Source organism: Fukomys damarensis, unplaced genomic scaffold (assembly GCF_012274545.1).
Source record: "Fukomys damarensis isolate Sample0158 unplaced genomic scaffold, DMR_v1.0_HiC HiC_scaffold_22, whole genome shotgun sequence".
NCBI lineage: Eukaryota > Metazoa > Chordata > Mammalia > Rodentia > Bathyergidae > Fukomys > Fukomys damarensis.
The window spans coordinates 24,599,525-24,613,710 of NW_022900934.1; the positions used below are offsets into that span (position 1 = coordinate 24,599,525).

Here is a 14,186-nt window from a genome sequence, read left to right on the forward strand (position 1 = left end):
AGAACCAAGTCCAAGCGACAAAAATCATGGTGTCCTAAGGCAGGACAGAAGGTAGAGGAAATGGCAGATTTTAAAATCATTTTAGAGGTGGGCACAGACTTGTGAGAACTGAAGAAAAATTATAGACTACAATCTACTACTGGATGGTAAATGGGTCACAATTACTTGGTACTTCAGCCAGCAAGGAACACTCATGGGCGCTTGCACATCTGACCCTCTCCGGCAGTCCCAATGGCCGTTTTTACCATTGAGCTGAGGAAACTAAGGCCCACACAGATGAGTATTACACACCCTAGACCAATGGCGGTGAACCTATGGCACCCATGCTGCAGCACGCTGTTTATCATTAAAAACTCTAAGGTTTGCCATCACTGCCCTAGACAGTGTTCCATAGGAGAGAGAAGTAAAAAAGGTTAAGACAGAAGTGGTTCATCAGACCAACTTTATAGTGGGCAGAAGGGCCAGGATACCATCATGCAAAAAACACAAACCATCTCATCTCAGAACAGGCTGGATCCAATCTCTTTATTGTTAAGGTCCCCATCCTGTACCACCCCCCTCCGAACCTATAGAAAAACCCCAAGCCTGGGAATGTCCTGGGGAGGGGAGGCAGAGTGTAGGGCTATCTCTTACTCCGCCCTCTGGCCTGGACAGTACAGACAGGGAAGGTGTATGGGGAAGGGGTAGCTGGTAACTCCACCTGCAGAAGATGTGGCACTGGCCTGGGATGCGTGGGGGGGGGAGGTGCCTGCTGCCAGCTTTCCTCTGGTACCCGCTACAAGTTGGCATCCAGTGGGTGGGTGCCTGGCTTGAGGCCTTGGACAGTGATGCCCTTCTCCTTCTGGTGGCCACTGCTCCTGTCAGGCTGAGAAACAGACAAAGAAGAGACTAAGGCTCAGAGGAAGGGAGCCAGGTTAGGAAAGAAGGTGGAATGATGTTTCCTATGGCTCTGGCCTGATAATATGACCATGGTTTTGGCTATGTAATCATGGAGAGCCTCCAGGTCCTTATCTGAGCCCCTTACACCTATCTGTGAACTAAATTCCAAAGTAAAATATGTCATAAAATGCCAAGAAGACTACACACAAAGAGTTTTCTAAACTTAACCACTCTGGAAGCTTTTGCCGATGGAATACCTAATAGCATGAATGGGTCCATGTACCAAGACACCCTGGGAGCAATGGTATTTTGAGATCTTCTATCAAGCCTATCTTATTATGAACATGGCCCCTAGAGGATGGGTCAGACAGTAGGCAGAGCTAGGTATGACCTGGCTTTTCTCTAGGTTACAGCAGTGCAGGGTGGACAAGGGCCAGAGTGAGCTTTGAGGCACACCACTGGGTTCAAACCTTAGTTCCACCCATTACTATCTTGGGATCCTGTAAGAAATATGACATCTCCCTGCACCCTCAAGTGCCTCAGATTCCATGTCTGTAATACCAGCATATCCCTAACCTTACGGCAGAGTTGAAGATGAAATCAGATAAAGAAGGTGTAGCTCCTCTCACACCAGGCATTTTCTCCTTGCAACAGGCTCAAGTCCAAGCCCCTAAGCCTAGCACAGAAGTTACTTCACAATCATCACCCTTTGATGATGAACAGTGTCTTCTCTCTACTGTGCAGAACTAAGCCTATAGCACAGGAGCCCTTGGCCTTACCACACTCCCAGGACTGTCAGAGCACTGTGTCTGCTGAGGCTGTTCCTTCAGTGTGGAATGCCACTCCATCAATCATGAGCAAGTTCCGCTACACATCATTTCTTCCTTCACTTGGGCTTCCCTCTATTGTCCTGCTCACACTGGTTTGCAAAGGTTTGTCTTCTCCGACTAGGAGCTTCTTAAGGGTAAAACACAGCAATGTGGCTAGAGCGTGCTGAGAACCCTTGCTGGGTGGGCCTAGCTGTGCACTGTATCACGGCAGCTGCATCTCCACCTGTCTAGCTCCCGCCACGGAGGGATGTGGCAAAATGGCTACAGGTGGAAGGTTTCTCCATTCCTGAGTATAGTTCTACCTTACCAGGCCCTGCTTCAGAGGAAAAGGACACCCTTCACTTCACTGCTTCCCTCCCTCTGCTACCAGATCCACCATACCTGCTTATTGCAAGGCCCCATCCTCCGCATCTGTGTCCTGGCTGTGCTCCTGAGGAGAAGGCAAGCAGAAACCACACATCACTCACTGCAAACTATTGAGCTCTGCCCTAAGCCATCTATATAGAAAGGTCCCAGACCCACAGCACATCTGGAGGACCCAGTCTGAAAGGGTAATGACTTATCAGTCAGCCAGTAAGGCTGGCGAGGAATCCTGAGAAGGTGGTTGAAAGGCCCCATAGGAGACAGAAGGAGCCAGAGTTGTAGAAGTAGCAGAGAGCACACTTCTTTGGACCAGAATAGACTGAAAGCCTTGGAGACTGGTGGGCTCCCTATCTTTGGAACATCTAAGTCTTAATTAGGACTTTATGGAGACTACTAAGCCCAAGAAAATAAGGTAGAATATCAGGCTAGGTTCAAAGAAAGAGACAATCCGGGCACATAGAGGACTTCTTCACTAGCTGGCCATGAGCCCATCTGTCCACATGCTAGAGTCCAACATCAATGAAAGTATAAACTCCAGACCCAATGCTTGGGCTCCAACTCTGGCATAGCTTCATTAACTATAAAGCCCTGAACAAGCTATTTGACCCTTCTAGGCCTCAGCTTTTTTATGGGGTAAAATGTGAGAACAGTAATACTCTGAGTAATACAAGTCTTCCTGTAAGATTAACCAAGTTAGCAAGTTTGCTGGTACTCATTGGGTGTCCACTAAGTACACAAGCTGCATGTATACAGCAGACATCTTACAGACGCGAGTCTGGTCCACCCTCCCACTCAATGTAAGCTCCCTGGACTCAGCTTGAACGCTTGAAACACAGACAGGGGCTCGCTCCTTTATAACATCGTCTGCTTCATACTTGAGCAGTAATAACCTTTAGAAAGTCCTCTTGTGGAACTGATGCCCACTTCCTCCCTGTGGGGTTCCCAAACAACCCTAGTCCCTCTCTCCACAACTTCACAGATTGTGTGCTCTCCTGGAACATAATTCTTCCCTTCTCTGAGCCTTGTGGAAAAAAAGAAGCCAAAATAGTCCTGGGCTTCACCTAGGTCTGCCTTCGTTCTTAGGGGGATTTCTGAGGGATTATCAAATAGGCAATCCTACTTTCCCTCCACACCACAGGACTGGAATCTCTGGGAAGGAGAGAAAAGAGAGCTTACAGGGGAACCAACCAGCTTAGAGTCCCCCCCCTTGCCCTCCCGCCACCAGAGTGCAAAGTCCAGTCCCAGCCCCACCCAGTCAGACCCCTGACCAGCCCTCACCAGTTCTTCCTCGCTATGTGTCAGCAGCCCCTCCTCGTCACCATCATCTCGGGTCTGGGCCTCTTCCTGGGGTGTGCCTGCCTCAGGTGTGTCCTCTGGGGGTGGTGGTGGCCTGCTGCTGCTGCTGCCGCTGCCACCGCCACTGCCACCACCGCTGCCACTGCCACCACCACTGCCACTGCCGCTGCCACTGCCATTGCCACCACCACTACCACCACCACTGCTGCTGTTGTCGCCTTTCTTCTTGCCATCTTGAGGGTTGGGGTGAAGGAAGAGGGACTAAAATTCAGCTCAGACCAACTGCCCAGCACCTTGGCAGAAGCTGGTCTCAGCACCGTGTGGGTCCAAGAAGACTGGGGTCTGAGGGCTCTGGAACTGGAGGCTACTTCAGCATCTGAACCCCACCTGTTTCTGACTGCCACCCCAGCTTCTGACCCCACCCCAACCTCTGACCCTCCACCCCATACTCTGCCCTGTGCCCCTGATCACTGAACTGGGAAAGGACCCTCAAAGGCTGACCTGGGTTGGCCTTTTGCTCCTCAGCGATCTGATCCAAGCGGCCCAACAGAGCATCAATGTTGGACTTGATCTGTGTCAGTTCTGTCTTGATGGTCTGCAGCTCACTGCTCTTTACTGGGAATTAGGGGACAGGACTGTCACTTGGGGGCTTAAACCTAACAAAACCCCAGTCCTATTCTGTCAATCAGAAACAGATTTTTGTTTTTCCTTACTGGGCAGGGGAAAGGCTTCTTAGATAGCCTGGAGGTCACCCACAGAGTAACTAGCCCAAAACTCTGAATCTGACTATTCCTCTCCAAGACCACTTAATCTGAAAGGGACTGAGAAGGAACAGGAATGCAGGCTCATAGGATGCTCCTGTGTGCACTTCAGCAAGAACCAGTATCCAAGACTCTCTTCAGAGTCTCCTGACTACAGTGTGTGAACATGAGAGAGAATGTGGAGTAATGTACCTGTGTAGACTGGCTTGTCCTTACTACAGGAAAGATAACACTATCTCCTCACTGGGCTCCATGTAACAACACTAGATTCTGTATCCATCTCAAGCCCCTTCTCAAATGTCAGCATTTTTCTCTCAGAAATGCATGAAAATACTTGGTTGTGTTAGAGCTGTAGAACTGTGGGAGATTTGTTTCTTTTCCTATTTTCCAATATAAAAAAATGTGATTCTATTATTTGCTAACAATAAAAATATAAATTATCCAAGAAGAAGACAGAGTTACTCACACTTGATCTTGGCTGAGCCAGTGGTCATGGTTGTGGAGCGGGCAAAGAGCTTGACAGGTATGGTAGTTTTAACACGACGGACCAAAGGGACTGTGACCCGGGGTCGTTTCACAGGAACTGCCCTGGGCACTGGCACTGGCGACAAGCGACCTCGGTAGTCGAAGAGCCTGTGAGGGCAAAGAGGTGAGAGGCTGCAGTATGGCTTGTGGCCACCAAGAAGCACTGCAGCACCAGCCTTTCACATCTGGCTAGCGAGGGGCTGCGGGGAGGGCACTATATGCTCCTAAAAGCCCCTGTGAAGACTTTCTGGGCCCTGATGGTTGCTGGTATTTCCTTTCAGCCAGCCTGGCCAGGTGTTGGCAGGAAAGACAGCAGGTGATAGTGGTCCCAAGTCAACAGAGAAGCAAACAGGAATTCCCAGGAAGGAGCCTTCCCTAGATCACTGAGACCCAGACCTGCCTTGTTACACAACCTACCTTCCGCCACCCCAACATCCGGTCAGTCTGCACTTCTACAAGCAGTACAAATCCCCAGAATGGGAGTGGGAGTGGGTGCAGGTGGGAATCCCCGAGTCTCCGTGAGCTGACTCAGTTTTCCCATTTACCTAATGAGGATGGCTATTAATTTCAGGGTCATGTCAGCTTGAAGGTAGAGAGTAAGAGCTTGATTAAAAACACGCTTTAGAAGACGTGCTACACAGAATTTCAGGGTACTTAGAATTTCAAGTCAGGACGAGCTCAGAGATGTGAGGCTAGACTTTAAGCCCTTTCCTACTGGCCGCCTCAACACCTCTCTTGCTCCATTTCCAGACAGGCCAGAGCTTGACAGCACATCAAGGTTGGGGAACTCAATCAGATGCCAGGGCCCCCAGACCAGCGCGATCACCCAGCCCTCTGCAGGAGGACTTCCTTTCCTGCTTACCAGATAGAGAAGCTCACCAGGCTTAGTAGATGTCTTTCCCACATATGCTACTACCACTATTCTACAGAGAATCACAGCCTTGGTCAGGTATACACTTTGGTACTACTTCCTGATGCTATATATGACACCTGCCTCACGGGGAAATTCAAAGTGCCATCTGTGGCACTCCTTTGTTCAGAAATTCCCTGCCCTGGGGAAGGTGATGGAGCTAGAAATGGGACAGTCTCTGGGAGCAGGTCCAATCTTGGACCCTGTATTTCTACCAAGGGGAGGGGACGGCTCTGGCCTTGGTCAGAATCACTGAACCACAGAATCTCAGAGCTAAAGGAGGCCTGAGGGATGATTTGGTGCAAGCCCATTTCACAGAATTTGCCTAAAGTCACATAATTCACTCAGTGGCAGAGCTGGAATTAGCACCTAAGTCTTCTGATTCCTAGGCTAGGGTACTTTCTACCATATCATAATATCTCCTAAAACCACTCACAGATGAGAAACATCAAGGCTTAAAAAGGTTCTGTTTTTCCTGGGTTGCCTGGGGTAAATTAGAGGGAGAAAGAAGCAGAGGAGGAGGATAGGTTTGGGACAGTATCTACCATGACTTCTACTCAATAATGTGGTTATTTACCACTGGAGTGGGAGCCCACAGCTTTAAGACTGGGGTCTTGGTAGGCTTGGGTGTGGAGAGTGGGACACAACCCACCAGGTACTAACTCAGACCTCCATATGGCTATAAATATAAGGGCAAGGGCTAGGGATGTAGCTCAATGCTGCCACACCTGCCTGGCAAGTGCAAGGTCTTGAATTTAATCCCCCAGTACTGGAGTGTGTGTGAATAACAGGGTAAGCTCTAGGCTCCCTTCTGGCTGGCTGGGCGTCTCACAGGGCTAAGGAGACTGAAAAGCAAAAGAACGAGGATTCAAACTCCCTGCAACTGGCACTGTACTGTTTTGTATTCCAGCTGGCTATATTTATGTGTTCCTTGGCTGTACAGTACCCTGGTGCCTCATTAGGAGAAGGAAGGGAAGTCAGATTCAAGACTGTGAGACAAGATGGTGTAATGGTGAGAGCTCTGGGCACCTGCAGAACTGGACCCTAGTACCCAGCTCTGCCACTGACTTGTAGAGCAACTTTGGGCAAAGTATCTGTCCATACTTATGGGCTTCAGTTCTCAACTGGAGGACTTAATAGGCTGCACCAGTAATCTCTCAGGACCCTTCTAGCTTGGCTGTTTCATGCCTGGGCACGCCCCTCCCCTGCTCACCTGACGAAGAAGTTGTCCTGGTAGTAATCATAGTCAAAGCTGTAGCCACTGGGGAAACAAAGGGGAGAGGGCTAGAGCTTAAGGGTGGCCACTCAGCCCACTTTCCATTGGCCCTCAACTCCAAATGCCTCCCCAAATTCTAGGCTCATCACAGTTACTACCAGCAATCACTCCCTCTGTAGAAAGAGGACACCATCCTACGAAGACATACAGACAGACAGAGAGAGACAGAGAGAGAGAGAGAGAGAGAGAGAGAGAGAGACAGACAGACAGACAGACAGACAGACAGAATGCCCCAACTACCTATGGCAGATGCTGCTCTCTTTAGCCCCTTGGGTCTGTTGGGCTTGGGCTCACCAGCCATGTTGATGTCTGTGGGAGTGAAGAGGGAGCGTCAGAATACTGGCCTGACGGCAGGGTGCCTGTGTTCATATCACCAGTGTGCACACACACAGCAATTCATGGCTTATATGACATATACGTGGTATTGAGGTAGTAGACAAAGGCCTTCACATGGTTAAATCTTCAAATCAGACCCAAGCCGGGCGTGGTGGCACACGCCTGTAATCCCAGCACTCCAGAGGCTGAGGCAGGAGGATTGCTGTGAGTTGGAGACCAGCCTAGGCTACATAGTGAGTTCCAGGTCAGTCTCAACTACATAGTAAGACCCTGTCTCAAAAAACCAAAAACACCAACAAATAAATATCAGACCCAGGTATCACACAGAGACATTCCTATTCATACATTCATATACATGCATGCACACTCCCAAACCAATCACACAGACCATGTATATCACACATTTACATATAAGGGTACGGTTCCACATATTCTTCATATATAGATGTTGTCACATCTATACATTCTGTATTCACAAATACATTATACAGATGTCGCCTTTTGACCATACATATACAGAAATGTGTATATAACGATGAGTACATATTCCAAGAAAGACCACCAGCATAGTCAATATTACACATATGCACCACCAAGGCTGAGGGGATCTTCCCTACTTTGTTCTTGTGTTCCTAGCTCTCTCCTCGCTCTCAGGGCTTCAACCTGAGTCAACTATAGGCTGGGGTAATAGGCTATGTTAAGTCCACCATGTTCCCTTTCTCTGGGGAATCTACCTTTTAAACGGAACCATAAAGCTTATTGTTAAGAAGCAGTGAGAAAGCAGGGACAGGATAGAAGCATCTTCCAGGGGCTTCTAAAATTCTCCCCACAGGGCTTTGTAACTACTTAATTTACAACAAATACCACCTATAAGAGGAGTGGAAGTGGTGGTGGGGCTAAAGGAGGAGGATACTAGAGAACTGGAGAATGAAGGACACCAGCTACTTCGGAGGATGTTAGGAGAGCCCTTTTAAAAGAGTTAACTTACCCAAAGTCTGCCCGGCCAGCACCCGCCCATTCTCTCCTAGCACAGCTGCCCGGGCATGGCGCTCGTTGGAGTACTGAACAAAGGCATAGCCTTTGTGCACAGAACAGCCTGCCACACGGCCGTATTTGGAAAAGATGGTCTCCACATCTGATTTCTTCACCACAGCTGTGTTCAGGTTTCCAATGAAGACTCGAGAATTGATGGATTTGGGATCATTCTTGTTGGTTACATTGCTTGTCTGGATCTTCAAGGACATGGTAGCCACCTGAGGACAGAGTGTCACTGTGAGTTTAGGTCCCCAAGTTGGGCACAAAAGGCTGCTTATGACCCACAGCCTGACTAAGCTGGATTGCTCTTTGCCTTCCAACACCCAGCCGCCTGTTTCTACATCTTATTTTCTTGTTGTATTACCAAGGGTTCCCAATTACTGGCTACTATTCCACGCTAGATACTTTGTCTTTATGTTCCTTTATTTTGTAGTCACATAATTAGATCCACATATTTGTTTATGTGAAGAATCTAACTTTCTGAGAGTCCATATTACTGGAGTAATAGCTAGTGAATGGGACTGTCTAGTCCTCTTAACTCTTTTAAGCCCACAACATCTTTAATACTCATCTCAAATGTTACCTCATTTAGAATCTAGATTTGAAGATCTTCTACATCTTCTTTCTGTTCCTTCAATGTAAAATTATAACAGAGTCCACATGGTAACTCAAGTTCTATAATGCTTGTTCTAGAACAATACTGTATTAGGAAAATTGCTTAGTCTGATACAGACATGGACCAAGCTATGACTGTTTTTATTGGTACTGTTGTTTTGAAAAAGGTGTTTAAGTCTCAGAACTCACTGTGAACAGAATGTGGCACAGGATAGTGAATAATCCTCAGACCCCACGAATGCTATTTTTTACAGAAATTTGAGGTGTTAGAAAGATCATTAACTTACCAGTAATAGACATTCAGTTGGTTTCTAAGCCATTTCCCTCAGCTTCATCACTCTGCTTCCCCAAGTTAAAGCAAATTTAAATATCTCAGTTCGATTGCTTGTCTGAAAATTATTTTTAGTGGTTGTCATTTTTATACTTACAGTCAAAATTTTGTTCCATGTCTTGAAGATAAATTTTCAGCTAGGCTTTTGTTTTCTATACTGTAGCAATGTCTTTTACCCTGAGGAACCCCCCCCCACTACCCCCAGGGTTACACCTGGACAAGAGCTTCAAGGAGAAAGAGAAGGTTCAATTTCAATAGGAAAGGTATACAGTTAAGCCTTGGCATTTGTATTCCTTGTCCCAGTCTTACACTCATGTGCAAGGGTTGCTGAAACTCCAGTCTCAATCTACAGCCATTTCACAAGGTGCAAACGCCCCCCAGCATATAAAGAAACTCTCAGTAGCCTACCAGCCCATTTACCTAAAATGGGGCTAGAGAGGACATCTTTCCAGTAAATTCAGTGGAGAAGAGTGTAAGCTTGGCAAATATGTTAGTTTTTGTTCCACCAGGATAGAGACCTCTTTTTTTCTCCCAGATGCTCCCAGACTGAAGTTGGCATGTTCTGATCAGCAGGTGGCACTGTTTACCAGGAAATCACAGGCTGTACCAGGGCTTGGGACTCTGACAGCTCCTACAGCTGGGTTTGCAATAAGCTAAAGCAAGGAGGCTAAAGGTTATTGCTACTGAAGGGCCTGGTGTCGGCTTTGGAAGTGACTTGGAAGAGACAGACACCTGTTACTCAGTTTATCGTTAGACCCAATCATCAGCATTTATAAAGCAGTAAAGGACACATAGGAGACAAACCATAAAAACATCCAACACTGTCTGTATGCAGCAGGAAATGCTCAATGCAATGTTAGTTTCCTCAGGCACCCCATTCTTCACAGTCTGACAAGTCCCTCTCTACCTGGATGAAAAATGACTCAAGGATTAATTCCTTATACATTCACCAGAATATACAAAAAGTCTGTGGGTGCCTGTAGAACATAAATGACTGGTTCTGTTCAGAGCTGATGCCACTTGATTTGGCTGAAGGGAGCCAACAAGGTCTTTGATGTGGACTGAGAGAAGAGAGGGAGTTATGATGGTTCAGAGATCTGCTGACTGCTGGCTCTACCATTGCCCTGGCAGGGACATGACACTTTTGAGTTCCCTCAGACTTCTGCCAGGGGCCTCCAGCAACACTGAGCAGGAAACATTTGCTGAGCACCTGGGCTTGGTACTGTGAAGGGATTAGCACCCACTTTTTGCTTTGTCTTTCAATTTTGGTCCTACTCTATCTCATTACCTGGGTCTGGGAAAATGCACATAAAAGAACTTTGCAAACTGTTAGGTCCTTTACAAGATTAGTAACTATTTTGACTATAGCACTTCTCATTCTAATAACAGTGCCACTTGTGGGCCCATCTGGATGAAGATCAAGGTCAGGCTAGAGCACATTCTGTATTATGCCAAAGAGCCCCATTACACGAACGTCTATTTGCTAATCTTAGGGGGAAAAATACCTCAGGAAGTGGATCTTCTAGGTGAGGAATCTGCCAGGATAAGAAGGAAGTCCATCTGGAATATGCTCCTAGGCACTCACCTAACGAGCCCCCAGTCTGGAACCTGCATAACCATGGAACTTTAAAAGTCAGAACTGATTCCTTTAGAGACAAGTGGCTTCTCCAAACTTAGACCTAGGGCATAACTGCCATCTTCTCTTCTTCTCCTCAGCTCAGATGAATAGACAGAATATGCAGGTGCTGACCAGGAAGTCAGGGTCCAGGAGAGAAGATGCATAGACAGTCTATTGTCTCACTGTATTCCCTCTCCCCTCTGATCCTTACTGTAGAAGACCCATATACGTATATCCAGTGAGATAGTGATTGGATGGGAAACAAGACCCTTCCATCTCCTTGGAGTTAGTCACTTTTGGTTTGGTCAGCAGGCAACAAACAGACCTGAGCATGTGGACCTAAGTAGCCAGAAATAAATCCACTTTTAAGACACCCCCCCGCACACACATACAATCCTTTGGAGGATTGTGCTGCTGCTGTATAGATGGCCTAAGCCCAAAAGGACAGTTATGTATGGGGCTGTGGTAAAAGTTGAATAACTACACATATGTCCATAAGGCATCTCAAAGTGAGAAACAAGAGTTAGGAACAGGAAATGAAAAGTAGGTGGGCCCAACACTATGCCTCCTAGAACTACCAAGTTGAGGTACAGAAACCCTAAGAGTTCAAGAATTCTAAATACAGACATGTTTCTTCTAGTTATTATAAATACCTCAATTTGTAAGCTTTGCTTATAGCCTTCAAGTATTTAGACATATGTATGGTACAGGCGGTCCATTTGTACTCTTACACTGCCCTGTAATGTAAAAGGAAGACTTGACAAAGTAAGTGTTTAATAAATGTTAGGAAGAACATGATGATATCTTCCAGGAAGTCATCAGAGGGGACTGAAAGGCTTCCCTTAAGTGGTGGGACCATGGGACACACAGATAGGAGAGACAGACACAGACAGACAGACAGACAGACACAGACACACACACACACACACACACACACACACGTCCCAGGCACCTTTTTCTATTTTCTGATTCAAAATCCCACCCTCACAGACCAACCACCCTCACCTCAAAACCCTCCTCCAGTCTTATGTTTTTCTTCCTCCTAATTTAGAACAGGAACCCTAAAAATACTGATATTCTATTCAGCAAAGGTGCTTGACTTGATGGGCTATTTTCTCTCCCGGCCCAAACTTCCTCACAGACTAGATGTAAATGAGAGCAAGGTGTCTGCAGTTCCAGAGCCTAGGCTTAGCCATGAGCTGACAGGTGGGTGGCAGGACTGTTTCTGGTGGTAATAATGGGGAAGGAAGATAAAAAACCAGGTATGTTTCTAGAGACTTCTCCAAGGTCAGATTAGCAGGGACCTTGGGTGAATACAAAGTTTATATGCTTTTACTCTAATGAACAGAGGGATCGGGACTTGGGCAGGATGTCATAGTTACTTAACAGCACAGCAAGACTAATCCAATATCCTCTATGACCAGGATTCTAATATTCATTTTTCCTTTTAGTCTTGTACAAGACATCCCCACTTCCACCCCCCACCCCATAGCACCCCTTTTAGGAGTTGAAAAAGGACATAATATCGCAGAAAAAACTGGGGCTGCCCCTCAGGTAAAGGTCTACCTTTACCTGAGGGAGAAACAATGGCTGCATAAAAGCTGGAGCCTTAAGCTAATTAAAACCCACCAGGGACAAAGGCTTTGAAATGCAATTTACAGATCAAAAGGATGGGCTGGCTTCTCCAGGCCAGTTAAGGACCAAAGAGATTTGGCAAAAACTATTTCCCAGTTGAAAATTTCTAACAGAAACATTTTAGAGCCAAGCCTCACCATGTTTTATTTTTTTTAAAAAAAAGGGCAGCGGGGGGGGGGGCTTTGCAAAAACAGAGAGGCCCTAAAAGGCACCAACAACACTAAACTTTGGGTAAATGAAATCCCAATGATCCACCCTACTAAAAAGGGTCTAATTCTGAGTGTTAATTACGCTGTGTCCAGAGCTTTACATGTCTCACCTCATTTATTCCTTACAAAAGTATGTGAGGAGGTATTCTAGACAGGGAAACTTAGGCTCAAAGAGATAAAGTAATTGGTTAGCAGAGCAATGCCAGAACTAGAACTCAGGTATGTATGACTACAAAAACAAAGTCTGGTGGGAAGTCTGGTGCGATGGCACATGCCTGTAATCCCAGCACTCAGGAGTCTGAGGCACGAGGATCACTGTGAGTTCAAGACTAGCCTGGGCTAACAGTGAGTTCCAGGTCAGTCTCAATTACACACTGAGACCCTGTCTCAAAAAAACAAAACCTGTGGGGCAAAACTTTATGCATAGATATGCCTTGGATTTTTTGTTGTTGTTGTGTTTTTTTTTTTTTTTTTTTTTTGAGACAGGGTCTCACTGTGTAGTTCAGACTAACCTGGAATTCACAGCGATCCTCCTGCCTCAGCCTCCCGAGTGCTGGGATTACAGGTGTGCGCCACCATGCCTGGCCGATATGCCTTTGATATTGATTTCCATGGTCAGCCATACCCTTTCCTTGGTCCTTGCCTTCTCCATTTCTACTATAACTCCTCATATTTGCATAGGACTTTAGTGAACAAAGCCAGTTAATGTCTGCTGTGGTCTGTATATGTACACTGTCTTCCTCAAATTCTATGTCGAAACCTAATCCTAAATATGATGGGAGACTGGCACGGTTAGCATGGTTGAACCACCAATGGTTCCATGCATGTCTGGCCTATCAGAGTGAGGGGGGTTACCACCAGATGGGACTGTCCTGTGCAGCTGACAGAACAGTCATGCTTGTACCACCAGTGGTTTGGAGCCACCTGACAGCAAGACACGGATTATGACCCTGTCCTGAACATGTTAATAAGATTAATAAATGTCTGTAATCCCTGGCTGCCTGCTAACCAGGTGCCTCTGGACCAAAGAGGCCCTGGACACTGATCTAATTGCTTGGCTTTTTCCAGAAATAGTCTCTCCATCACTAACCGCTATTTTCCTTTTAAACTACCCAGATGTTCCTACAGTTACTTAAAAGAATTGGGCAGCAGGGCCTCTGGGAGGTGAACAGAGGCCAAAGTCTTCATGAATGGGTCTAGTGTTACTCTCATTGGCCCCAGAGTGCCGATCTGTCCTTTCCACAATGTGGGGACAGACAATAGACAGCTATCCCTGAACCAGTAAGCAGCCCTTCACCAGAGAGTGAATTGGTAGTGCTTTCTTGTGAACTTCTCAGCCTCTGAAAATGTAAAAAATTTCTTTATAAAAAAATTAATTTCTCCATTTTCAATTCATTTTTGTTTAAATCTTCATCTCTGATATTATAAAATCAATAAAAGATTGCTAACATAGTCCCAGAAATATTTACATTTAAGGGGCAAAAGAACAAATCATTCAGCTAGGTAAGAAAGTACCCATTTAAAAAAAAAAAAACAAAAAAATGGAAAAAAAAAGAGAAAGTACCCA

The 14,186-nt window shown here is 46.4% G+C and overlaps 1 protein-coding gene across 1 annotated transcript in view; it reads right to left on the minus strand.

Moving 5' to 3' along the window:
* Positions 1 to 451: 451 nt before the first annotated feature.
* Positions 452 to 14,186, minus strand: part of Raly (RALY heterogeneous nuclear ribonucleoprotein) — a 76,456-nt gene continuing 62,721 nt past the window's right edge. The window contains exons 3-10 of the mRNA XM_010628385.3: positions 8,165 to 8,429; positions 7,065 to 7,149; positions 6,778 to 6,825; positions 4,596 to 4,762; positions 3,870 to 3,983; positions 3,351 to 3,601; positions 2,091 to 2,139; positions 452 to 865 (exon numbers count right to left, since the gene is read on the minus strand). Of these exons, the coding sequence (XP_010626687.1) occupies positions 2,095 to 2,139; positions 3,351 to 3,601; positions 3,870 to 3,983; positions 4,596 to 4,762; positions 6,778 to 6,825; positions 7,065 to 7,149; positions 8,165 to 8,420 (966 nt within the window). The 5' untranslated portion in view covers positions 8,421 to 8,429 and the 3' untranslated portion in view covers positions 452 to 865; positions 2,091 to 2,094. The remainder of the gene's footprint in view (positions 866 to 2,090; positions 2,140 to 3,350; positions 3,602 to 3,869; positions 3,984 to 4,595; positions 4,763 to 6,777; positions 6,826 to 7,064; positions 7,150 to 8,164; positions 8,430 to 14,186) is intronic.